Source organism: Ochotona curzoniae, unplaced genomic scaffold (genome assembly GCF_017591425.1).
Source record: "Ochotona curzoniae isolate NIBS_2020 unplaced genomic scaffold, NIBS_Ocur_1.0 contig_1482, whole genome shotgun sequence".
In the NCBI taxonomy this organism is placed as follows: Eukaryota; Metazoa; Chordata; class Mammalia; order Lagomorpha; family Ochotonidae; genus Ochotona; species Ochotona curzoniae.
Window position 1 is genome coordinate 1,290,675 of NW_024465100.1, and position 25,626 is coordinate 1,316,300.

Genomic DNA, 25,626 nt, shown 5'->3' on the forward strand with positions numbered 1-25,626 from the left:
CCCCGGACCTGGGCTCTTGGGTGTTCTCCTCAGCCAGGTGCCAGGTCTCAGAGTTTTGGAACATTCTGTCTCTGTGTCTAATCTGCCATGAGAAATTCCTAAGGTGGATGGTGGGGCTGAAGGTGAGACTCCCTGGCAGAACCCGCGGGCTTTCGCCTCAGCATGCAGTGTTCTTTTCTTTTAAAGATTTATTTATATCAGAATGTGTACTTACAGAAAGAAGAAGAGACAGAAAGCTCTTCCATCTGCTGGTTCACTCCCCAAGTGTGATGAGCAGATCCGAAGCCAGGAGCTAGAAGCCTCTTCTGATCTCCCACGTGGGCTTGCAGGGTCCCAAGGACTTAGGCTATTCACTTTTGCTTTCCCAGGATACAAGCAGGGAACTGGGAAGGAAATGGAGCAGCCGGGACATGAACCGGTGCCCGCATGGGATGCTGGCACTTGGAAGTGGAGGGTTAGCCTGTTGAGCCCCCAGTACCAGCCCCTGTAGTGTTTTTCTGTGTGAACCATCTTCTTCCTGGTCTCACAGTGCAAAGTGGCCCTCACTGAGTAAGCCACTCCTATTTCACTGTCAGCCTTTTTTTTTTTTTCTTTAGAGGAAGCCCTCATAATGGAGAGTGGTATCAACATAGTTTTAATTAAACCCTTACTAAACACTGATTAATTTTCTGAAGACCAGATGAACTCTCTTGGAATCAGCCACACCTTAGACTCGATTCTAAGAGCCTGGATGAATATGTAGCAAAGAATTACGCTGAGGGAAGGTTGGACTTCGGTTTCTTACAGATGGTGTGGCTTTTAAGGTTTTGGTGACTTGATATTGCTGTGTATAAGAGAAATGGAAGGGATGGGAGAGAGAGGAGAGGTTATAGGAAGGGGGGAAAGAAGAGAGAGAGAGAGAAATTGTTTCACAGCTCCCAGGGCCCTGGTCTTTATATGATGAAAGTGCTTCCTAAACTATACAATCCACCACGTGCAATGCGTGTTCCAGCAGAGCTAAGGCCAGGCTTAGCTCTTGTCGAACAGTTGAGCAAGTCCCTCCCCAGGGCTCTCTGGGAGAGAAGCTCAAAGTGACCTTTTCTCATTGGCAGATGCGGTCGCGAGGGCTCGAGAACCTGCCACTGGTCACAGATTCCAGCGTTGGCCTCTGTGGACTTGACACGCACGACTCTCCAGGAGACTGGCCGCTTTCCCCCACTCCTCGGACCGGCGTAGCAGTAGCCGCTACGCTTGAACTTGAGACGCCCTCCCCGCAGCGCGCGCACGAGAGCCGCGGCGGGCGCCGGCAGCCGTGGGCTGAAGGAGCGCCTGTGCACCTGCGGGCCGTGCAGACTATGCAGACTCTGGCGGCCGGGGAGCCGCGGGGCCCTGACGCACTGCGGAGCTTCCAGGGGCTGCTGCTGGACCGGCGCGGCCGGTTGCACGGAGAGCTGCTGCGCCTTCGCGAGGTGGCACGGCGCCTCGAACGCTTCCGCCGGCGCTCCCAGGCGGCCAACGTGGCGGGCAGCTCGCTGAGCGCAGCCGGCGCCGTGGCCGCCATCGTGGGGCTCTCCCTGAGCCCCGTCACGCTGGGTGCCTCGCTCCTGGCATCGGCCCTGGGGCTTGGGGTGGCCACCGCCGGAGGGGCCGTGACCATCACATCCGATGTCTCCCTAATCTTCTGCAACTCCCGGGAGCTGCGGAAGGTGCAGGAGATTGCGGCCACGTGCCAGGACCAGATGCGGGAGATGCTGAGCTGCCTAGACTACTTCTGCCGCTGCCAGGGTCACGGCGATGTCCAGCTGTTGCAAAGCGGGAGGAGTGCTTCCATGGCCCTGTACAACTGCGTCTATTTTATCGTCTTCTTCAGCTCCCGTGGCTTCCTCGTCCCCAGGCGGGCAGAAGGGGCCACCAGGGTCAGCCAGGCCGTGCTGAAGGCCAAGATTCAGAAACTGGCCGAGAGCCTCGAGTCTTGCACGGGGGCCCTGGACGAACTCAGTGAGCAACTGGAGGCCCGGGTCCGGCTTTGCACCAAGGCGGGCCTCAGCCATGATCTCAGGAGCCCAGATGCACCGCCCGCTGGGCTGTTGTTCTGAGATGTCCTTCCCCCGTCCATGACTGTCCTCATGGGATGCTCCAAATCTGTAGCTTTCCCCCAGGGCAACTCTGAGTCGGACAGACACAAAGGAAGAGAAAAGCTGTTCCAAGTGGTCAGGTGGTCCCCACAGCCCCTTCCCCATCCATGTGACATGCTACCTGGACCTAAGGGCTGGGGTCTTTGGCATGATCCTAGTGGAGTAGCTGACCCTGTTTTCGTTCATGAGAAGTTTTTTTGTTTTTTGTTTTTGTTTTGTTTTGTTTTTTTGTCAGCAGCAGTGGAACAGACACTCCTAAAGTTATTTGTTGGGGCTTTGGAGGGAAGGCAAGCGCTCACTCTTTTGGTGGTGTTTGTGTTTAAATTTTTTTTTAGTTCTTATTTATTTGAAAGGGAGAGAGGAAAGAGAGAACGATCTTTTGGCTGCCAGTTCACTCTCCAAGTGCCTGGTCAAGTCAGGGCTGGGTCAGGCCAAGCCAAGTAGCCTAGAAATCAAACTGGGTTTTCCATCTGGGTGGCAGGGACTCGAGGACTCGGAGCATTACCTGCTGCCCGCCAGGATGTGCTGTAGCAGCATGCTGCATGCCAACAGCTGGGCCTGGGACCCAGGCACCTGCTAGGCATGAGAGGGTCTTACCTGAGACTGGTGAGGGTAACACCCTCTGTGTCCTCTCCAAGCTCTGCTAGGCCACTCAAGGAGTCACCTGTTTTTAAAGCTCTCTTCTAGGGTTTCTGACGGCAAGGGATTTCAGAAGCCAGGGCGAATCCACACTTGATGAGAGTTCTTAGGAAGACTCAGGACCCAGAGAGGGACCGGGAACTGACATGCCCTGCTCTTCCCTCTGTCCGCCTGGAGATGGCGTAGCTCCGCAGGCAGACCTGCAAGTGCTCTGAGAGAGGAGGCCAATGGAATAGCCTGTACGCCCTGACCCTTGAAGGGAGAGAGCGAAGCCAGCAAAGGGCAGGTGATCGACCCCTTTGATTCCTGCATGCAGGGCAGGGAAGGTGGCCGTGGCCTTTGATCAAACACTCCGGGTTTATGACGGGCTTCGACCGTGATGGCCTTGGCCACTTCGCCTCCCTCAGACCTTCTTCCTGTTCTGTCACGCATGGCGTATGCAACCTCGCTCAGTTGTGGGGAACTGAACACAACGCCTGGCTCACGAAATGCGGGCTTTGGTTGGCAAAGACGCCTCACCTGAGAAGTTGTGAGAAAGGCAAATTTCTAGGCTTCACCTTGCTGTATGAATCAGAAACTCCGAAGAAGGGGCTGAGCCGGGACAGTGTGACGGAAGCCCCCTGGGGTGATCCTGACCCAGGCTGTGGCTTTGAAGCCACTGTGTTAAATGCCGATCTCTCCCACAAAGTCTCCTGGCCTTTCTGGAGACTCCATGGCCTTCAGGGTCAGGGGCAGAATGTGTGGGTGTGTGCAGAAACCCCAGGTCACCACACTTGCTTGCGGTTTCTCATTCTAAAAGCTGAGGGATGTTAGCATGTAAACTCGCTAGAGGGCAGTGTTGCTCACTCATTGTAGAAACTGGTACAGCAAGGAATGTGAATTTTCTGGAAACTGACCAATCTCTATTAATTTCTCTGAAAGCCACCGGGTCACATATTTTTTTTTAATTTATTTTCAGTTTGTTATTTAATTTCTATGTATTATTTGCTTGTAATTTTATTTAATTGCTACATTTAGAAAGTCATTAGCAAATTTCTGAATGGGAGTCTTCAAGAGTTTCATGAGGTTGGGCTTTCGAAGGCAGGACATGAGCTGGACATGTCATGGGGCTCTCTGAAGAAGTCTTCCTTCGGAGGTAGTTGCAAATTCTCAAAAGATCAGGAGCCGAGTGTAAGATTGTCAATGGAGTCTGCAAGTGTGGGGTAGATACGTGACAATGCGTGTCTATCTAAAGGTACCTTGCCAGAAGATAACACTTGACCAGGAAAGGGAACCTATTTTCATTTAGGAGAAAAAAAAAATAAAAAGAACCTATGAAGGCAGCACTTAGATTTTGGGAACCTGATGTCTTATGAAGTCACATCTTCACATGTGATGGACAAACAGCTTGTGTTGTGGTGGGGGTGTGCCATGTTTTCATTTCGGGGACCGCAGGAAACTTACCAAGTGTGTCCACACAAATGCTTAGTGCTTCAATAGCCATGCCGATTACTGTAATGTTGAGAAACATGTGGAAACTTCTTTGGGAGCACACCTTCTCAATTTGGTTGTGTTGTTTAAGCGTGGGACGTGCCATGCACTTGCCCATCCCGCACCCCACCCCTCCACACACACTATTTTTTTGGGAGGGGAGGACAGTGTGTCTGAGGAGCTCTATTTTTGCACTAGAGGTGAGGACTGACAGTCAGTGTTATCTTTGTTTTTCCTGTGAATTGTAATCCGTCTTCATCTTGGTTTATTTTGGAAGTTGCTGTTGGTTTAGATTGAGCTGGTATCATTTTCTTGAGTGGCTTGCATAGGTGTTAGCATTTTAGACCTTCAGAATGTACTTCGCGTTATGGTTTGTGTTTTATCGCAAAGGTACAATCATTCCCTAACTCCATCTTTTATTATTGAATTATAGTCTTCTGATACCTGACCTATTCCCTAAAAATAAACTGGGTATTTCCCAAAGCAGCGACAAGCTATCATTAGGCTGTCAGAGGGAATGGAAGTCCTGAATTTCTGAGGTTATTACTTTAGTAGCCCGTTTTAATTCCACAGGATGGTGGCTATTTGGAAATAATACTTTGCACATAAAAATAGTTCAATATGTGCATCTGACGATTAGCCACTTAACTATGTTGATAGGAATTTGTTGGCAGAGACGGACCATCCACTCTTGGGTTTCTCCGATGAAGACTGGAGCTTCCGGCAGGATTTAGGCGGGTGTAACTTATCTTCACCCCAGAGACAAATTGCTACTTCTGTCTTCTATGGGAATGTGAGCAGGCTTCTTCCTTTAAGCTTTCATTGCACAAACAGGTTGAAATGGCATGTGGTAAAGGGGAGGAGGGAGAGGAGGATTTTGATTCTAAGTGTGCTTCACAAAAATGTCAGAGCTTCAAATAAATATGTTTGTATTAAACACTGAAGTATTGCTCCGTTATTTTGGGAGGGTTCATATTGGTTGAACAGTTTGATTTCACAGGAAAGAAGATCCATTTGGTTATGCATTTCAAGAATTGATTAGAAATAGATCCTGCTCCATTAAACATATATATATATATCAGCTTATTTATATATATATATAAAATAAGCTTTCTGATCTTGTTTTTATTGTACTTATCCTGAGAGAGAGAGAGAGAGAAACTTCTGTCTGGTGATCTCCTTCCCAAATGCCTGCAGTGGCCAAGTTAGGCCAGGCCAAAGCCGGGATCAATGCTAATCTCTGAACTAGGTGGCAGAAACTCAAGCACTTGAGCCATTCCTGCAGCATTCTGGATTCTGCAGGAAGTGGGAAGGGGAGTTAGAGCTGGGAACTGAACCTAAAAACCCTCATATGGGACGCCTATGGCATTGCAATCCTATGGTGACTGGTCCTTTCAGGGAGTGCACAGTCAGCTTATAATACTTTTGATTCAATAGCCTGGATATGAAAAGGAAGTGGAGGCAATTTAGACATTGAGCTAAAGGCATTGGGTGGAGGTAAAGGGAGATACAGTTAAATGTAGCAATTTTTATGCTTATTTTTTCCTACTGTGCTAAAATTAGCTTTTTCTTTATTGAAACAAGTTGCTCATTCTTCAAACTTTTTGATCTTTTAAAAATGAGTTACATAGTGTCTGTTCATGTTTGCCTTGAGATGAATCATAACTATGGAGCGGCTATGTTTAGCCCTTTTCACTTAACCTCAAACTATAGGAATCCTTTTTTTTTTTGGATTTATTATTTTCATTATTATTTAGCAGATTCAGTGTGACGAATCCATTTTTAAAAAGTAATCAGTTGCGCCTGTCACAGTAGCCTAATGGCTGAAGTCCTTGCCTTCCATGCGCTGGGATCCCATATCCCATCATGGCTAACGTATACCTGAGGGCCACATTTTTGTCATGGAGGAGGGAGGGTGCTGGCGGGGAGGGTGCTCATACAGTAATCCCATGTCCTAAAGACCCATAGATGGAATGGACCAAGGAGTACCAAGAACCAAATAACATGCTTGATGAAGTTGGCTTTCCTGACCCGTACCACCCCAGCCACGCCACACTGCCCTGAGCCACTTCCTGGGGTGGTTATCCACGTTGACCGTGGCCTCAGCCAGTAAATGACCACACGCCCAGATTGCTGGTCAGATTCAGAAACTCCCTGTGAACCATGGAATTAGTTGATAAACAGGCTCTGGGACTTATTCATGCAAAACACACTCATAGGAGAATAATCCGCAAACCTACTTCACTCATTCAGGGAACAAGCAGTTACTGAAAGCCTCTTTGCCACTGGGCTCTGGGACTCGAAGGCAGAGCTGCCCAGCCACAGTGCCTGTGCCTACTGTGCTTGCTGTAGGGTGGGAGAGTAGACCATAATGGTGGTCGTTTTGGCTACCGCTGACTCCCTTTTGACTACCGTGGTGGTGATCAAGAGGGAGAAGGGGGGACTTCGGATTGCAACTTGCTCGTGTGGCACAGACAGGAAAGAAAGAGGCCAGGAGACGAAGATGAAGAAAGAAGTGCTAAGAAGATATCTAAATGGTGTAGCTAAAACATATTTTATAAAGCTCATTTATGGCAATGCTTTGGCCTAGCTGGGTAAGTGTTTCTGGCTTCCTGTGAATGCATACCCTGGGGTGACAACAGGTGGTGACTCAAATCCTTGGGTCCCTGCCACTTGCATGGGAGGACTGGATTGGGTTCAGGGCTCCTGGCCTCAGGCTGACTGCCTCCTGGCCATTGTGGCCATTCGGAGAGCGAAGCAGTGGACAGGAGATCTCTTTCTTGTCTGACCATCTAACTTTCAGATGAATAGATTTAGAAAGATATTCTATTCTCTGGTTCACTGCTCAGAAGGCCTGAATAACTAGCACTGAACCGGCTGAATCCAGGCTCCTAGAAGTCCATCTGAATCTCATGTATGGGACGCAAGGGCCCAAGCTCTTGGACCGCCTTCTGCTGCTTTCTGGATGCGCGAACAGGGAGCTTGATGGGAAGCAGAGCAGCGGGGACTTGAACCAGAATCTCGGGTGGTGGTTTGACCCTCTGTATAACACTGGCCCCACCCACCATACTTTCAGAGCCCTACAAATCAAGTTTCAGTTCCTTCTAAAATCACAAAGACAGTATGAGCTTTTAGGTCAAAGGAAACATTTCAGTACGGTGTCTCCATACATTTGTCTTTGTAGGAACGCAGTTATAAGCTATAATTTTAAATTGTATTTTGGGGAGGGAGGGGTTCGTGTGCAGACTGCAGCGCGCAGGGTCCACGTGAGACTGAGATGTGAGCTGGGAGCGGTGAGAGCTGTCCTTCTGGGGCCTGTACATTGTTTTGGGCTTACTTCCCCTCTGATGTTCTAGAAGGTTTATTTAGATTTCCTCTTTGCTCTCTTCCTCATTGTTCTGAGAGTACAAGGTGTGACCTGGCTCCTTGACTAGCTCGTACCTCTGTACCTTCTGTGACCATGACAGAAGCCTCCGAGATGAAGAGTGCAAAGCAGATAGATAACGTCCTGGGCGCTGCAGGCTTTCTCGCTGGAGCCCCCTGCGGCCACTGCCCAGGGGCTGGCATGGGTCCTGTCTCCAGGATGCATGCTGGGTGAGGCCCCACACCAAGCAACAGAGCGAAGCTGATGCTGCCGTCACAGCAGCCACATCCTCTCCAAACCCTTGGTGCCTTGGGGATACTGGCACCAGAGGAAGTTGTAAAAATAGCCCAAGATTGAATTCTCCAAGAACAAACAGGCGAGACCCCTGCTTGGCCATGCAAACAGGATTTGCTAACGCAACAGCAGTGGGCTGGTTTAAGTCAGTTTCCATTTTTAAAGAAAGATGCATTTATTTTTATTTGAAAAGCAGATTTACAGAGCAGAGTGAGAATAAGAGAGAGATCCTCCATCCGCTGCTTCACTCCCAAACGGCCGCAGCTGAAGTCACCACGGTACTTAGTTCAGTCCTTAGTTCAGGGCATGGTACTATGCCAAGTGCCTCCTCTTTGTATATTTATTTTCTTCCACTGGTGCAGTGGTGCAACGCACTAATCCTCTGTGCTGTGACACCAGTATCCCATATGGGCACTGGTTCCTGTCCCATCCAGATCTCTGATTATGACTTAGCAGAGGATGGCCCAAGTCTGTGGGACCCTGCACCCACGTGAGAAACCTGTGAGCAACTCCTGGCTTCTGGCTTCGGATTTGCTCAGCTCTGGCTGTTGTGGCCACTTGGGGAACGAAGCAGTGGATGAAAGACCTTTTTTTCACCTCTCCTCTCTCTCTAAATTCTGCCTTTCAAATAAAAATTTTAAATTTTTATTACATTTAAAAAGAATTTATTTAAATTTTAAATCCATTACATTAAAATGTATTTATTTATTTTAAATATATTTGTTTTATTATTTTATGGTGCCATTTCTTAGGCTCTGGGATTTCCCTGCTCCCCTCTCCAAATCTCTTCCCTACCACTGATTTCCCTTATATTATGACAATAGTATAGTCATTCATAAACAGTCATAAGTCCATGATTCTGCTATTTAAGTGTATCCTGACATTGTGGGCATGGACAATGGCAGATAGTCCAGCATCCTACCGTCAAGATATATTTAACAGTATCATTGGGAGTCCATCTTTGGTTTGGAAGTAGAGATGCATACTGCATTGTATCTTCACATCTGGATATAATAGTCTCTATTACACAGTTACTATATCCCCTTAAATGAAAAGCTATAAAACAAAATCAACAACAGGAAGAAAGATACAAAATTTATAGCAACATAAAGTTAAATAACATGCTGCTGAACGACTAATGTGTCACTGAAGAAATAAAGAAAATCAAAAACCTTCTTAAAGAAAACGATGCTACTGTGTGACCTATGAGTCAGTGAGGAAATTAATGAGAGAAAAAGAAAAGCTGTTTTGAATGACTGAAATTCAAAACAAAAATATCAAAATCCACGAGCAAAATAGTATTGAAAGGGCTATTGATCTTGTGTTTGCTTATATCAGACAGAACATATGATATTTGTCCTTTTGGGATTGACTTATTTCACTGAGCATAAGGGTGTTGGAACCATTTGGTTTCAAATGGTAGAATTTCACTCTGTCAGGGAAATACAAGTGAAAACCACACTGAGGTTCCACCTAACTCCAGTGAGACTGGTCCACATTCAAAACTGCCAACAACACCTGCTGGTGTGGACGTGGAAAAAAGGACTCTCCTTCACTGTTGGTGGGAGTGTAGGCTAATACAACCACTGTGGAAGTCAGTATGCAGACTGCTAGGAGAATTGAAAATTCATCTGCCGTATGTCCCAGCTATCCCACTTCTGGGAATATATTCAAAGGAAATGAAGTCTGCATACGGGAAGAGGATCTGTAATCCTGTGTTTATAGCAGCACAATGTACAATAGCAAAGACATGGAAACAACCAGATGCCTGTCCAAAAAGGAGTTGATAAAGAAAGTATGGTACATCTACTCCAGGGAATATTACTCAGCCCACATATGAACCGTGCCACCCAGGGTGTTTGTGCAGGCCACAGACACATACTTACCATCCACTGTGCCAGATAGATATCAGATTGCCCCCACCTGGTCTCCGCCAAGAATACTGCCCCGACCACCCGGATGTCAGGAGACAGGAAGGCATTTGCTGGGCACAGGGCATACAACATACTCAATTTGCCTTGGTAGTACCTGGTTGCTTTCCAGATCAGTCTCACGCTTCTCGGGGCCTCTGATTTGCCTTTTTCTTTCTCTTGTCTGCCCATAAGATCCCAGCTCAAATACTCCTGTCTCAGAAGGGTCAACGGTCAACCCGTTTTCCAAGTTTTCCCCACAACTCACTCTCCCCAGGTTGCTCTGCCATTTCTGCATGTTATCTCACAGCACTTTTCAAGATCTGAAATACTCTGTTATCACTTGTTTATTCGCTGTCTTCTCTTCACCAGGGCTGCTGCAGCTGCTGGTCCATTCACCAGGCATCTAGCACAGTGCTAGCACATGGAAACTTCTGAGCAGTCTGTTTAAAATGGTTTGCTTAGCAAAGTGAGTACCAAGGTGTTACAGGGAAGTCTCAGGAATCAATGAATGGAAGATCTGTCTCTTTGTGCCTTTCAGACAAAATAATAAAACAATAATAAAAGGGAAGCTGGAGGCTCTTGTCACTAGCCACCCTGTGCAGTTCCTCCAGGCCACCAATTTCAACCCATCCCTAACTTTCCATCACTACTTGCCCTGTCCGGCTGTTGCAATCTCCGGAAAGCCCGCAGGAGGGCGCGCGGAACAAGTGTTAAAACTACAACTCCCAGCTTCCCGCGCGCCGCCGGCTCACTTCCGCAGTCAGCAAACAAGATGGCGGCGTCCGAAGAGCACGATTCTCCGGCCGAAGGCCTCGAGTCAGCGGCGGTGGAAGAGGAGGAACCTAAAACATTTAAAGATCTGGTGAGACTGGGGGATGCCGACTTCTTGCATTGCTGTGGGGCGAGGCTCAGGCAGGACTCGGTTCCCGTAGGTGCTGGCCAGTGTCTGGCAGAGGGTTCCCCCGGGTGCTGGCCAGACGCGCTCTCTCGGTCTCTGGGTTTGGGCGGTGGGACAGCTGCCCTCCGGGGTCGGCTTGCTTCTCTCTCCTCCTTTTTACGGTGCTGCGTGTTATCCGTGCTGGAGCTTGTACTTGTGCCTGCTGTTTGCTTGTGGGCCCGGGTTTGAAGTTCTTACCGGGTCGCTTGGCAGAGGCGAGCTGGTGTCATCTGTGCCTCAGTGTGCACGTGAGTCACTTGGGTGTGGTAGTTAAGCACTTAGCAGCTCGCAGGAGTGTGAGGGTGTCGAGGTGAGAAAACACGTGCTCGTGACTGTGGACCCGGTCAGTAGAATATTCTGGAGCGCTTGCCCCACGGCCCTTCTTGTTAAATAGCAGGCTGTGAGGTGTGGTGACTTCCAGCCCGGCTCTGACAGGGGTGGTGCTGTACTGTTCCCTGCTGAGGCCTGTTTTTTTTTTTTTTTTTTTTTGTATTTGAAGGGCGTGACCGATGTCTTGTGTGAAGCCTGTGACCAATTGGGCTGGACGAAGCCCACCAAAATCCAGGTGGAAGCGATTCCCTTGGCTTTACAAGGTACGTGGATGGGCACTATGTCCCCCGCAACAGATCCGGCGTGGAGTTCTGCTCACCTGAATGCCACGTTCAAAGCAATTACTTACATGTTTCAAAGGGAATACGATCTCCCAAGATTCCAAGCTTGGGCTTGTTGGCCATTGAAAAAGTTAATCGTGTTCCGTTCCTGTTGACCGAGCTGCTTTTCTGTCTTAACAGCTGAAGGGACTTGTTCTCCGTCCTGGATGAATGTGTACTCTGAAAGGCCCTGGTTGGAGCGTGCTGCTGTAGGGCTGCCTCAGACATGTGTCTGTCCAGAGGACTTGAGATTTATTGCTCTGAGGTTTACTTAAAAGATCTGTGGAAGAATGGTTGAAGTGCAGGGTTAGAACTAGCAAGCAGAACTTTCATTGAGGGTACTCGCTTAGGATTAGGGTGGGCTGTCGGAGACCCAGAGGCAGTTGCTGACTGGGGTGTGCTAAGATCCTTGAGAAGTGAATGACCGTAAGAAGAGGGCATCCCTAAATGTCTACACGTCAGATTTTGTGTAGTATTCCAAGGAAGTCTAGGTCCTCCTCACCCCAGATTCCTCTCCCATGTGTCTCAGATGAACAGGTCCTGAGAATGCTTGGCACCAGCTACAGCATACCTGGAACATGTCTCTTAGAGCTGGGGACCACGTGAGGGGCGGTAGCTGAGGGATAGTATCCAAGTGGCAGAGGACACTTGGTGTAGCTGTTCTGTGAGTTCTTGGCATGCTGGCATCCCTTATAGGAGTTGCTGGGTGCTGTTGTATCTCCTGTTCATCTGTTCCCTGCCCCAGCTACCTACTAGTATCCATGCAGTAAATGCTGACTTGAACGCTTGAGTCCCTCTTGCCCACCTGGGAGACTTGAAGGAAGTTTCCAGTTTTTGGCTGGGGCAGGTGGAAGATCTCTCTGGATGTCTTTTCGATAAAGTGAAAAATCAGGCAAGTCACCGATGGAGGAAATGAGTGTGTTTGGTCTGGAGAAGTGGTGGGGCCCGCTGGCTCTTTTGCCGTGAAGAGCTATGACGCGGGAAGGGATCGGCTTACTGGGCCTTTACGTCTGCTCCTGCTAAGGCTTGGTACTGTGGATTTGCTGCACGTGCAAGGCACCGGGTACCAGTGGCCTCTCCATGACTGCAGTAAGGTAGTCATCAGTTTATGGTGAAAGGGGACATAAAGAATGACATTCAAAGTACGTAGAAGGTGTGGTCCCTTCCAGGTGCAGAGGGCTTGAGAAGACGTCTGAGTTTTTTTTTTTTTTTTTTTTTTTGGCTGGGGAGCTTGGGAAGATGTTTGAACTAACTTTGAAGATGTGGAAAGATTTAGACATATGGTCACATAGGAGGACTTTTTAGGCATAGGGAGCCACGTGACAGAAGCCAGAGGAGCTGGACAGCACAGGCAGGTGTGGAGATGTGCAGGTGCTTCCTGCAGAGTGGTGAAAGGGCTCGGTAGGGTGACTGAGGCGGATGTAAAGGGCTTGAATGCCAAGTGAAGGGATCTGCCTTTGCTCTCAGGCACTGGAGCACATTTAGGAGATGATTTTTGTTTTTAAAGATTCATCTATTTTTATTGGAAAGGCAGATATACAGAGAGAAGGAGATACAGATAGAAAGATCTTCCATCCACTGATTGACTTCCCCAAGTGACTTCCACAGTGGCTGGAGCTGAGCCGATCTGAAGCCAGGAGCCAAGAGCCAGGAGCTTGCTCTAGATCTCCCATGTGAGTGCAGGGTCCTAAGGTTTTGGACCATCCTCTGCTGTTTTCCAGACTACGAGCAGGGAGCTGGATGGAAAGTGGAGCATGTAGGACACGAACTGGCACCCATATGGGAGCCTGGAATGTGCAAGGCGAGGATTTAGCCACTGAACCATTGTGTTGGGCCTAGATGAGGATTTTTTTTTAAAGATTTATTTATTTTTAATGGAAAAACAGATTTACAGAGAAAAGGAGAGACAGAGAGAGAGGTCTCCCATTTGCCATCTCAGTTCCCAGATGGCTGCAATGACCAAAGCTGAGCTGATCCAAAGCCAGGCGCCAGAAGCCTCTTCTGGGTCTCCCAGGTGGGTGCAGGGTCCCAAGGGTCCCATCCTCGACTGCTTTCCAGGCCACAAGCAGGAAGCTGGATTGCAGTAGCTGGGATGTAAAATGGTGTTCATATGTAATGGCTAAAACCTTGCATATGCCAGGATCCCATATGGGCATTGGTTCATGTCCTAACTATTCCACTTCCCATCCAGCTCCCTGCTTGCCTCACACAGGTGCATGTGAGCAGGCAGCTAGCATAGGAAGCACAGCTGGGACTTGAACTCGGGCACTCGGATAGGGGGTGTGTATATCTTAGGTGTACTGTCCAAAGGCCTGATTCTGAATCCCATGGGACTGGGAGGAGCAGAGCTCTCCTCAGTCTGCCTTGGAGCAGGGGGCTCCTGCGGATGGTTGCCTTCTCAGCTGCGCGGTCACTGGCCAGCGTGCCCACAGCTGAGTGCGGCTGGAGGAATGTCACGGAGCAGCAGTGCGCCGCTGCCCGTGGGTTGCAGCCAGCCTGGACAGTGTGATCCTGTTACCAGTGCTGAGCCATGGTGACCTGTTGGTAAGGTGTTGACCCATACGGTTTCAGGAGCAGCAGTGGAAATGTGTCCTGTTCAGTTCCCTGGCCTCTTGTTATGTCCTCAGACCAAAGAAAGTCATGAGCCTGAAACTCCCTGCTCCTCCAGACTTCTTAGCTGGCTTCCAGGTCTCCTTTCCAGCCTCATTCTTCTGCCTCTGCTCTGCTGTGTTGTGCCGCGTTCCTTCTCTTCTCTGCAGCTCTTTTCTGGAAAGCCCTTCCTCTTGGCTCCTATAGGAACGTCCGCCTTCCTCTCGGCCTCAGACTGGGCTCACTCGTCACCTGCAGCCCTTCCTGGCCTTCGGGACAGCAGTTGCTCCTTCCTCTGTGTCCTCACTATGTTCTCTAAGGGCCTCTGTTGAAGCCCCTACCACCTTAGGCTGCATTTGGGTATTCTCTGGCCACGGACTTAAGTTTTTCTAGAGCAGAGGAGGTGTCTTCCCTTGTTTTTCGGCCGGCCAGCCTTTCTCCTCATGCATCAGATACCCAGTGTCTGCCTTGCCCCTGGCTTTGTGCCATTGTGGGAACGTGAAGGCTGTGCAGAGAGCGGGCATTTCCTTGGTGTGAGGTGTTTTCTTTTTCTTCCAGGTCGTGATATCATTGGGCTGGCGGAAACCGGCTCTGGGAAAACAGGGGCCTTCGCTCTGCCCATTCTGAATGCGCTGCTGGAGACGCCACAGCGATTGTTCGCCCTGGTCCTCACCCCAACCCGCGAGCTGGCCTTTCAGATCTCCGAGCAGTTTGAAGCCCTGGGGTCCTCTATCGGGGTGCACTGTGGTAAGTGGGCCAGAGCCTGGAAGGAAGTATTGTCATTAGAAGTTATGGGCTTAGCTTTGGGAAAAGCATTAATTCTAAGGGGAGAACCAATTTAAGCAGAAATCCAGCAGAATTCAGAGATGTCCAGTGGACTCTGAAAGTCACGAAGGAGCTCATTTTTATGTTCTCTTTATTTCTGCAGCTGTGATTGTAGGTGGAATTGATTCGATGTCCCAGTCCCTGGCCCTGGCGAAAAAACCGCATATAGTGATAGGTGAGTCGATGAGCCAGTGACAGACACGGGCCAACTCCAGGTAGAGAAAGCCTACCAGTGTTGGCTGGATTACCTTGGAGGAGCAAGTTTTCTTTTGGTAACATTTGTTAATTTCCTAACGGTTACGTTTATTTTTGTTTGTTTGTGTTTTGTTTGTGTGTGTGTTTTGGTGCTGGGGGCGGAGGAAGAAGTCATTTTATTTTTACTGGTCCTTCTTTGAATGTTGCCATTCTCCCATTTTTTTTTTTTTTGTAGCAACTCCTGGAAGATTAATTGACCACTTGGAAAATACAAAAGGCTTCAATCTGAGAGCTCTCAAATACTTGGTCATGGATGAAGCAGATCGAATATTGAACATGGATTTTGAGACAGAGGTGAGTTTTTTATTTCTCTTCCTGCTTGTAGGGCATCTCAAGTTGCCTGTTTTAAAATACATTCATTGTACACCTGTTTTATGTGAGCACTGCATCAGTCTCAGGGTTTTTATTTTTTAATTTTTTGGTGGTTTGAAGATTGATTTATTTGCAAATCAGTGTTAGAGGCAAAGATAGGTCTTCCACCATGAGTTCACTTCCCAGATGGCTACCATGGCAGGAATTGTGTGAGATCGAAGCCAGGAGCCAGGATCTTCATGCCTGCGTCCCACGTTGGTGGCAGGGTCCTAAATACTTGGGGCTGTGTGTGCTTTTTCCAGGCCACTAGCAGGGAGCGGGGTTGGAAGTGGAGCAGCTGGTGCACTAACTAAGCCCCCCTGTGGGATGATGGTGTTGTTGGTGGTGCTGTGCCACAGTGCTGGTCCAAGTCAGTTTTTGTAGCATCCCAGCTGCCCATTTGCCCTCTTGATGCTCTCACGTTGTCCGTGCCTCAGCCCCCTCTGCAGAGGTGGGGAACGTCCAGCCTGTGGCTCAGGAAGTCCCTGGGACTGGCTCTGCCGAGGCAGTTGTAGGCCGACTCGAAATTCAGTAGATCGCTTCTCGGCCTTTTGGCTAAGATCAAGTGTAAAATTCAGTAGATGTATCGCTGACTGACTTGGAGCTGATAATTTCTGTAGCCCATGAGTTGTGTCCTCCATGTCCGGTCAGCCTTGGCAGGGAAGGGGCCCCACCTGCCTTTTTTTTTTAAAGAGGGCTTTGGTCCCCTTCCATCCCTTCCCCCACCCCCTTATTTATTTATTTATTTATTTATTTATTTATTTATTTTTATTTTTAATTTTTTAGGGATTTATTTATTTTTATTACAAAGTCAGATATACAGAGAGAAGAGTTAGAGAGGAAGATCTTCCATTAATTGATTCACTCCCCAAGCAGCCACAATGGTCGATGCTGTGCCTATCCAAAGCCAGGAGCCAGGAACTTCCAGGTCTCCCACAGGGGTGCAGAATCCCAAAGCATTGGGCCTTCCTCGACTGCCTTCCCAGGCCACAAGCAGGGAGCTGGATGGGAAGGGGAGTAGTTAGGACACGAACCAATGCCTATATGGGATCCCGGCATGTTTAAGGTGAGGACTTTAGCCACTAGGCCATGCCGCCAGGCCCACCACTCCCCTTTTAAAAGTATTTATTTATTTATTGGTTTTAGAGAGGCAGAATTACATCCCCACCTGCTCCATGACTTCAGAGATGAGGAATGGCAAAACCAGATTTTCTTTTCCATTTCATTTTTTAGACCTTTTTGTGCATTTTGAAATGTTTTTTTTTAATTTTCTTTGATGACCTACTCTGTTTATTGAGTTGATCAATACTCATTCCTGACCTTTTCCTTTGGTCAACTTAGGTGTAATCTATCAACTTAACCTGTTTTGCTCTTTAACTGGCCTTTTTGCCTCTGGTATTGTATGAAATAATAAGTAGCTCAGGACATTTTAGTGAAATTGAGTGTGTGGGCCTGCAGAGCCCACAGCGATGTGCTTCGTGTTGGTGTCTGTTTCCTTCCCCAGGCAGCGGTTTGCAGGAGTCCACTCTAAACGTTCTGTGGTGTGCTTTCCTCCTTGCACCCTAGGTGGACAAGATCCTCAAAGTGATCCCCCGGGACCGGAAGACGTTCCTCTTCTCTGCCACCATGACCAAGAAGGTGAGATTTTCCTGAATTCCTGCCTTCCTCTTTGTAAGTCTTGATGGGTGAGAAACTGCAGTAGCAACAGTGAAAAATGACTACAAATAACACTAGAGCATACAGGGGTTGGATACTATCCTAGGTTTTCTTTCTTCAGGTGCAAAAGCTTCAGCGGGCAGCTCTGAAGAATCCTGTGAAGTGCGCTGTTTCCTCCAAATACCAAACGGTGGAGAAACTGCAACAGTATTACCTTTTCATTCCCTCTAAGTTCAAGGTGAAGTGTTGACTTTGATCATTCCTGCCTCTCCCTTTGCTTCTCACCTAAGCATCCAAAAATATGTCAACATTTGTTTAGCTAAGAGCTGTGGTTCTGTCTGCCCTGGAGTGCACCTTGTGCTTCCATCATTGCTGATAAGTCAGACTTGCCAGGAATTTTCAACCTATCAGGCCACTGTCATGAAGTCTCACATAGTGAGACAATTTCTTCACCCCAGGCTTGGGATAGTGTTCTAGTTGTCTGCTTCTGATATGACTTTTTGGTTTTGTAGGAAGGGGAACCTAGTTTGTGGTTTGACAAGGACTTGACTTTGATTGTTGAGGACACATCCCGTGTGTGGCATCAGCCCGTTTGGGGATGCCTGTTTCACGAGGTGACACAGTTGGCAGATGGTGGTCTGGAAACCTGAGAAGCATCTGTAGGGTTAATCTTAGTTATATGTGGAATCTCCTACCCTTAGGATTCATTGACATGTATTGTTTTGGGTTTATGACTTAGGATACCTACCTGGTTTATATTCTAAATGAATTGGCTGGAAACTCCTTTATGATATTCTGCAGCACCTGTAACAACACCCAGAGAACAGCTCTGTTACTCCGAAATCTTGGATTCACTGCCATCCCGCTCCACGGACAGATGAGTCAGGTAAGGATTCTGTGACATCTTCAGCCATGAACTGGTGTTGTGAGCAGTTATAAATCTTGTAACACTAGATTGTCACCACACAAGGATGTGGCTTCAGTGTCTATTCCCCACGGTTGTTCTGAATTTCTGCACTCTGAAATGTTGCTCTACATGCTGACTTTCTCGTTTCAGGATAGAAGAGGCTCAGGCTAGGTTATTGTATAGTTAGTTGTCTGGTTGCAACTTGTTGTGTTGGTTTATTTAGCTGTGGTGGTAGTTGTGACTCTGGTCCTCTGGTCTCTAGAAGTTTACATAAAGTATTTCCTAGTTATGTTAAATAGTCCATATTTTGTGTTTTCTAGCCTATGTCATAATTTATAAAAGCGTTTATTTCTGAGGCAGAGAGAAAGATGGAGATGGAGCTCCCGTCTGCCCTTTCACTCCTAAGATGCCCACAGCAGGTCTGGGCTGGAGCCTCGGCTGGGCACTAAATCCTCTACTACACGGGGGCCAGGTCAGGGACCCAGTTACTCGAGCCTTGCTTAGTTTACCTTGGTGGAAGCTAGAATCAGGGGCTGGTCTCCAACACAGCTGGTCCTATGGGTCGTGGGTATTTTTCAGTAGGCGACGTGAGTGTTGGTGCTGCTAGGCCTCATGGCCATCCCTTAAATGTTATTTTGTTGTTTGCACATTACTGTCTTGACATTCTGGACTTGGGGGAAGTAAACTCAACTTTTTCTTGATGTTGGTTATTGTGTTTATTGTGTGTAGGTTGTGTGTCTTGTATCCTAAGAATCTTTAACTTTCCAAGATTAAAATTCTCGTTTCTCTTTCATTATCTATCTCACGTCTCAGAGCAAGCGTCTAGGATCCCTTAATAAGTTTAAGGCGAAGGCTCGTTCCATTCTTCTAGCCACTGACGTTGCAAGCCGGGGTTTGGACATACCTCATGTGGATGTGGTTGTCAACTTTGACATTCCTACTCATTCCAAGGTGAGTCTTATTGCTGACTTGACTTTCTAGCTCCCTGACTGTGTTAGTGGAATGTTTGTGTTTCCTTAGTTACGACGTACTTTTTTTTTTGCTCTTTCCCTAAGTATCAAAACCAAGAAAGCTCTTCATTTTTTCAGTCTGTCATTTGTATGTATAACATTAATAACCGAGTACAGGTCATCAGGGCAGGCTTTGGGTGCTTATAGCCGGAGGGACAGTTGTAGCAGGTACTGACCCCTGATCAGCTCATTTCCATAGTCGTGCTTGGTGGATCTCAGCACTTCTCAGCCATGGCACCAGTAACACTTTAGGCCATGGGGTTAGTTGTTTGCATTGTAGAGTGCTGGCAGCACATGTGGCCTGTACTCAACTACCCGTAGGATTGCTATCTCATTGTGACACCAGAATTGTTCTAGGTGTTACCGGACAGCCCCTGGTTGAGAACAGGTGTATCACTTGTCTTTGTGTTTTAACTATGGTAGACAGAATGTCACGTGACGTTTATGCTTAGCACTGAAAGTGTGTGTATTTCCATGTCTTAGAGCTAGATACCAAGGTTTGGAGAGGTGTAGTATAGTTTGTACACTACACTAGTTAGCTAGCAGTTGGTAGAATCTGCAGATCTAGGGTTTTTCTTCATGCCAGTTGCCTGTAGCTGTGTGAATTTTGCTTTGTAGATTTGTCTAGAAAGAAAGGGGAGGAAAAAAACCTTTAGAACAATTTTTGTATTGCAAGGAGAATAAAGTGGATGAAGTGGATTTGTATATCAAGAAATAGTGCTGGCCATTTTTTTCCCAGGTTCCACAGGAATCTGTTTTCTTTTTAAGGTTTACATAGGAGTTTGCATCCATTGTGTGTGTGTGTTTTTTTTTTTAACTTATAATCACTTGAATGTGTAAACCCTTTTGTTTTAGGATTACATCCACCGAGTAGGCCGAACAGCTAGAGCTGGGCGTTCTGGAAAGGCTATCACCTTTGTCACTCAGTAAGTGAATCCGCTTTCGGGGAGAGCGACCCCAGAGCAGGACTCTGAAGCCACACTGACTCGCAGCCTGGCTCTGCCATCTGCCGTGGGATCACCTACACTCCTTTGTCCCTGCCAGTGTTTTGCCGAGACCCAGAGAGCACATATGTACAGTGTCTGCAATAGAATTTGATGCGTGAGAGGCCCCAGTGGTCCCCGTTTCCTTCTGCTGAAGCCGGCCAGCAGTGACTTTCCCATCATTCAGAAGTGATCAGAGCAACTATTGATGATCTTTTTGCGAAGGACACACTGGTTAGGTACCCACAGCTCTTCTGTGCTCAGAGTGCGGTGGGAGATCTTTGAATGATCAGCGCAGATTGCTCTCAGCCACACTTGATTTTTTCTTTTTTTTATTTCTTAGCCAGAATTTAGAGAAGGAATAATAAGCTCAGAATTTCTTAAATCGGGCTCACACTGCTTCCTAGCCCAGGATACTGTGGCATTTGGGGATGGAGGCTGTTTCCTGGGTGGACAACCGTAGCCCTGCCTTCTTCCTTCCCCAGGTATGATGTGGAGCTGTTCCAGCGCATAGAGCACCTGATTGGGAAGAAGCTGCCTGCCTTCCCCACACAGGATGACGAGGTGATGATGCTTACGGAGCGGGTGACCGAAGCACAGAGATTTGCCCGAATGGTAAGCAGCATGCAACTCGCTCTCATCTATGTAAATGAAGCTGTGTGTCAGACACGTTAGAGTGTTAATCCTGCCTAAGGGACTACGGGTGCTGGGTATCGTATTACAAATTTAAGATGATTAACCTATAGTGCAGAGATGATAGGTAGTTTACCTAGGTCATCCAACTGAGTGCTTGAATTAAAGCTTGGACTTGAGCTGCCCAGGGTGACCGCATTCTCAGCCAGTGGGTATGTATCATGAGGTGCCAAAAATCCCATCAGAGCTGAGGTCAGAAGACCCAGCTGTGGGCTGTGAACTTGGGCGTTCTGCCTGATCCCCTGTCCTATAAATCATACTGAATGATGTGAAAGCTGCGGCCTTTTATGACCGCCTGATAAGCTAATGGAACCCACAGTTACTGGTAATGGTGGCAACAGTAGAAGAAGGGTGGTGAGAAAATTCTAGATACATATCCTGGGAAGTTCTGCTGCTTCCTCAGGTCTAGCCTGAGGGCTGGAAGCACTTGGCCTCTCCTCCCTTTCCTCCATGGAATGTTTACAAAAACATTCAATGTTCTTGAAAGTGTTAACTTTAGCAAACAGTGTCCTTTGGGGAAAATTTTTCAGAAAATAGAGAGGATTAAAGTAGTACATGAAGAGATAAACCTTTTCCCACAGAGATCCATTGATAAGATTTGGCTGTTTTTCTTTCTTTAGGCTGTAATTGGACTTTATCTGATTGTATGTGGTGACCTTTTTTTTTTCTTTCCCAGCAAACGTAGATCCCTGTGGTCATTTCCCAAAGAGTTCCCTTGTGGATATGTATATATATGTATATATATATATATATATATATATATGCGCCATGATTTCATTGATTAGTGTTTTTCCTTGTTAGCACTGTGTTGAAAATTCTAGTATACTCAACTTTGTATACTTTTTTCCTTAGAATAAATCTCTGGGATATCGTATTTTTGCCAATTTGCCATGGGATGATAGTAGCTTCTAATGTTAATTTCCGTGCTGTGGTTACTACAGAGTGGGCAGTTCTGTGTGTTTTGGAGTGGGGTCTTAGTCCTTTGCTAATGGCAGCTTCCAGGGCTGACTCAGCAGTGTGGGCTCTTGCGTCACCCTCCGTGACAGTCCTTTAGAATCAGTCCCCTCCTCTGGTTTCTTGCAGGAGTTAAGGGAGCACGGAGAGAAGAAGAAGCGAGCGCGAGAGGATGCTGGGGACAACGACGATACCGAGGGAGCGATGGGCGTGAGGAACAAGGTGGCCGGGGGCAAAATGAAGAAGCGGAAAGGCCGTTAATGACTTGTGTGGAGACTGAAGGGGACCCCTGGAGAGTGGGATCTGCCAAGTGGGGCTCCTAGGACTGGCCTCGGTCGCGGGTGGGTCCTGAAGCCACCCAGCCCCCTCTTAGGGGTGTGGCTGCTGGGGAGTGTTGGTGCTGCTGCCGCTGTCAGCGTGGCTGCCCTGCTGCTGGCATCAGTGGGCTGTGTACCCCATGACTTCACACAGACCTGCTGCCTGTCCAGGGCCCAGTGGACCCCGTGATCTGTAAAGTACAAAAGAAAGAAGTTTCTATATTTGTAAGTGATACCTAAACTCTTAGCTTGTGTCATCCCTTCGACGAGACAATAAATTTAAATATGATTTTTGGAAGACTCAAAACTCCTTGAAGATCTTGATGTTACTAACAGGTAAGAACTTGACAGTGGCAGATACATGTCTAGTTCTTTACAATAAATATTATTCATTTAAGACTTTTAAAAAAAAACTTAGCAAAGCAACAAGGTGATGTATGGCTTTCGGAAGGAAATCCTGCCTCAAAGGCGATTGTATTGTTGGCTGGAGCCGAGTCTCACTGATTGATTAAAAAGGCAGAGAGGTGAGATCTCTGATCCACTGGCTCGTTTCCCAAACACCACCTGCATTTCCCAAACGCCATTGCAGCACAGGGACCCGGTCACTTAGTCAACACTGCTGGCTCCCAGGATCTGAAGACAGGAAGCTGAAGCCAGGGACCAGAACTGTGAATTGAATCTAGTGCTCTGATCGGCGTTACAGGTGCCTTACATTCTGTTTCAGCAGCTAGGCCAAATGCTTGCTCCTGGAAAAAAAGATCTTTATTGTATTTGAAAGGCAGTGTGATAGAAGAGCGAGATATTTCACCTTAGTTTCCTTTTACCCTGCAAACACCCTCAACAGCTGGGCCTAGGAGAGGCAAAAGCCAAGAACTGGGTACCCCGGGCATGGTTTCCATGTGGATGTCAGGGACCCAGATATTGGAACCATCCCTGCTGGCTTCCAGCATGTGCATTAATTAGCAGGAAGCTGAACTGAAATGAGGAAGCTAGAACTGAAACTAACCCCAGCAGGGGGCCAGGAGGTCCAGGCAGTGTGTGACTGCTACACCAACACCCACCCCAGGAAGAGCTTTCTCAGATGTTGGGGTAGGATGTTTTCTACCTCAGGTAGCTGCTAAAGGGAGTCTGTGGTGAAGGTGTTTGTTCTACGGAAAGGAGGACCTGGAAATAGAGGGAAAGGAGAGGTGCACCTGTGGCTGCCCTGCCTACCTTCTGGGGCTCGTTATAACGGATTTACCTGGTGAGACTTCGCAGGGGATTAGGGTAGCGACCACTGTGTCAGAGCCAGTGCCTGGGGCTGTTTCAGCTCAGGAAGGAGCAAGTTGAAATCAACTTGAGGAGAAACTGGGATTATCCTGAAGCCAGCTGAGCTTTCTGAGCAGGTGGTGGTCACTGGGTCTGTGGGGCCCTCAGCTAAGTGCCTATTTCTGGGGAGCCTGAAAAGGTTAAAAACCCACCACTCCGCAGCTTCACTCGGAGTCCCAGGGGAGGAGGGGGCATGCCGTCGATTCCGGGACAGTTGCAGGCCCAGAGCCTAAGCTGGAGTCCCAGATGGAAAGCTCTGGCATGGAAATGAATGCCCGGATCCTTGAGTGAAGGCCAGTGGGCCTGAAGCTTGCCCGTTTTTCAGAGCACGCCCTGTGCCCTCTTGTTTGCCATACTCCACACGTCGGGTCTTGCTGCTGATGCCCGTCATGAGGTATGCCTTAATTTCTCAAAGACTTTGAACCAAGCGGCTTGAAACGACAAAAACTCACTTTCTCCCAGTTCCAGATTCTGCACATGTGAAGTCCAGGTGTGGCAGGGCCATTCTCCTGACTCCCGGAGAGTCAGGAGAGGGCCCGTCCCCGGCCTGTGGTAGTTACTGGCCGTTGCTCATGGGCCTTGGCTGCAGCTGCCCGTGGCCTCCTGCCCTGCGTGCCTTCGTGTGGCTTGCTTGTGAACCCGCTTGACCCGGAACTGAGGGTGTAGGCTAATCCAGCATGATTGTGTATTTAATTGCATCCACAGAGACAATATCCACATAAGGTTACCTTCCAGGGTCTGGCTGGACATGATCTTAGGAGGACACTCGGCCTGCAACTCTCCCAGAAGCCATGGCTTCCCTGTGTCTTTGTGAATTCTGCTGCATTCTTTGGGGGTTATGATTGCATTGTGGGATGGAAATGACGGAGAGGAACGGCTACAGAGAAAGGGGAGGAGACGGAAGATAGCTTCAGGAGTGGGGTAGGTCGGCGTACAAAGAACTTTAACATAGACCTCTGAAACATACTTTTTTTTTTTTTTTTTTTTTGCAGTCAAAACCCCCAAAGACCGCAGGTTTAGCAGGAGGAGAGGAGGTCTCCAATCTTTGTTCTGTTCTTTGGTGTTACTGCACCGTGGGCTTCAAAACAATTTCCCTCCACCCGGTTGTGGACAAACCTGCGTAACTGTTATGACCTCGTAAAGGGAGTGTGTTGTAATGGGTTAGGTCAGCCAGGAGTTAATGTCTCCCTCACTTCTCACCTGAATTATAAATCCAATTTACAGAGTATTCATTGCATGGTGACACAGAAATGACTTCATTATAACTCCGGGTTTTACTTCCTCTGAACAGGGTTGAAAGTGCAAACCAGGAGAGCCCAGGGACAGGGGTTTGCGACCAGGTGACATTGCTTTAAACCGGGCCTAGCATTCCAGAGGAACACAACATCACTTAAGACATGCTTGAGTGGATTCTAATTGTAGCTTAAAGGAGTCTAGACTCGATTCTGAGGATTCTCAGTCTCCCAAAAGTAGGTGAGTACCCCAGGATGGGACTGGCTGTGGAGGGACAAGTGTAGTGCCCTGAATGCTTTTCCCGTGGGGGTCCCCCCCCCCTTTCACAGCCACAGAACTCAGGATGAGCCTGCCACAGCCGATGTCCCTCTAACCCTGGCAGAGTGGACCTGAGAAGAAACCCAGGTTGCTGTGGGTTAGAAAATGAAGGGATCAATGCTAATAAAAACAGGTAGCAAAACACCATCAAGAAAGTCGGCCCCTGGAACAAAACACAGTATACTAGGAGTTTTACTCTGTTTATGCAGGAGGTGAAACTTGGCCCCGCGGCAGCTCATAAATCAAGCTGTGAGTCACCTCTAAATGGAATGCCGAGAGCCCCAAACCAGGGCCCTTGAGGTTCAAGGGTGACCCACACCCACATTCCCTTTCATGCCTCACCTGTCCCAAGTATGCACTAAAAGTGTAGCTAAAAATACAACGCAGAAACCTGAGGTCTGGAATAGTTCCAAACAGTCACACCTAGAGTGGGGAGCTGACGTGTGCTAGGGAGGAAGGAGAAAATGGGCCCAGGGAGGGGCCGGAAAGCCTCCAGGCTGGGGGTGCAGATGGCTGTTGGTATTGTTGGAGCTTTGGTCTGCTAGGAGTCGTCTGTTCAGCAGATCTTCCAGAGAGGAAGGATGGCTCCTGTCGCTACTCTCAAGGGGCCGGAAGGAGTAGGAAGAATGTTACAGTGGAGTGTGGGAAGTGTCTCGGGATTTGTTTGCTCGGGCTATGTGAGCTTGACTTTTCTCATTTCCCTCCTCTCAGCCTCACAGAATCTCAAATCTTAGTTTCTAAACTCCCGTTCTCCCTCTCTCTGCCTTCCCAAATCTGTAAGATTCTGGCTGCTGTGCTGAGCACTAGGAATGTGTATGAAGGTCAAAGTTGGCTTGGTGCTGCGCT

At 48.1% G+C, this 25,626-nt stretch overlaps 2 protein-coding genes across 8 annotated transcripts in view; both read left to right on the plus strand.

The window, feature by feature from the left end:
• The window catches only part of APOLD1 (apolipoprotein L domain containing 1), a 40,030-nt gene extending 37,887 nt beyond the window's left edge, over nucleotides 1-2,143 (plus strand). For all 7 annotated transcript variants that reach the window (XM_040967171.1, XM_040967179.1, XM_040967187.1 and 4 more), the window contains one exon: nucleotides 1,092-2,143. In XM_040967171.1, the coding sequence (XP_040823105.1) occupies nucleotides 1,092-2,075 (984 nt within the window). In that variant the 3' untranslated portion in view covers nucleotides 2,076-2,143. The remainder of the gene's footprint in view (nucleotides 1-1,091) is intronic.
• The window catches only part of DDX47 (DEAD-box helicase 47), a 57,350-nt gene extending 35,168 nt beyond the window's left edge, over nucleotides 1-22,182 (plus strand). Inside the window, exons 2-13 of the mRNA XM_040967162.1 lie at nucleotides 10,478-10,656; nucleotides 11,231-11,324; nucleotides 14,529-14,717; nucleotides 14,899-14,970; nucleotides 15,226-15,344; nucleotides 16,968-17,039; nucleotides 17,179-17,295; nucleotides 17,797-17,943; nucleotides 18,778-18,915; nucleotides 19,830-19,900; nucleotides 20,443-20,572; nucleotides 21,734-22,182. Of these exons, the coding sequence (XP_040823096.1) occupies nucleotides 10,567-10,656; nucleotides 11,231-11,324; nucleotides 14,529-14,717; nucleotides 14,899-14,970; nucleotides 15,226-15,344; nucleotides 16,968-17,039; nucleotides 17,179-17,295; nucleotides 17,797-17,943; nucleotides 18,778-18,915; nucleotides 19,830-19,900; nucleotides 20,443-20,572; nucleotides 21,734-21,865 (1,371 nt within the window). The 5' untranslated portion in view covers nucleotides 10,478-10,566 and the 3' untranslated portion in view covers nucleotides 21,866-22,182. The remainder of the gene's footprint in view (nucleotides 1-10,477; nucleotides 10,657-11,230; nucleotides 11,325-14,528; nucleotides 14,718-14,898; nucleotides 14,971-15,225; nucleotides 15,345-16,967; nucleotides 17,040-17,178; nucleotides 17,296-17,796; nucleotides 17,944-18,777; nucleotides 18,916-19,829; nucleotides 19,901-20,442; nucleotides 20,573-21,733) is intronic.
• Nucleotides 22,183-25,626: the final 3,444 nt, after the last annotated feature.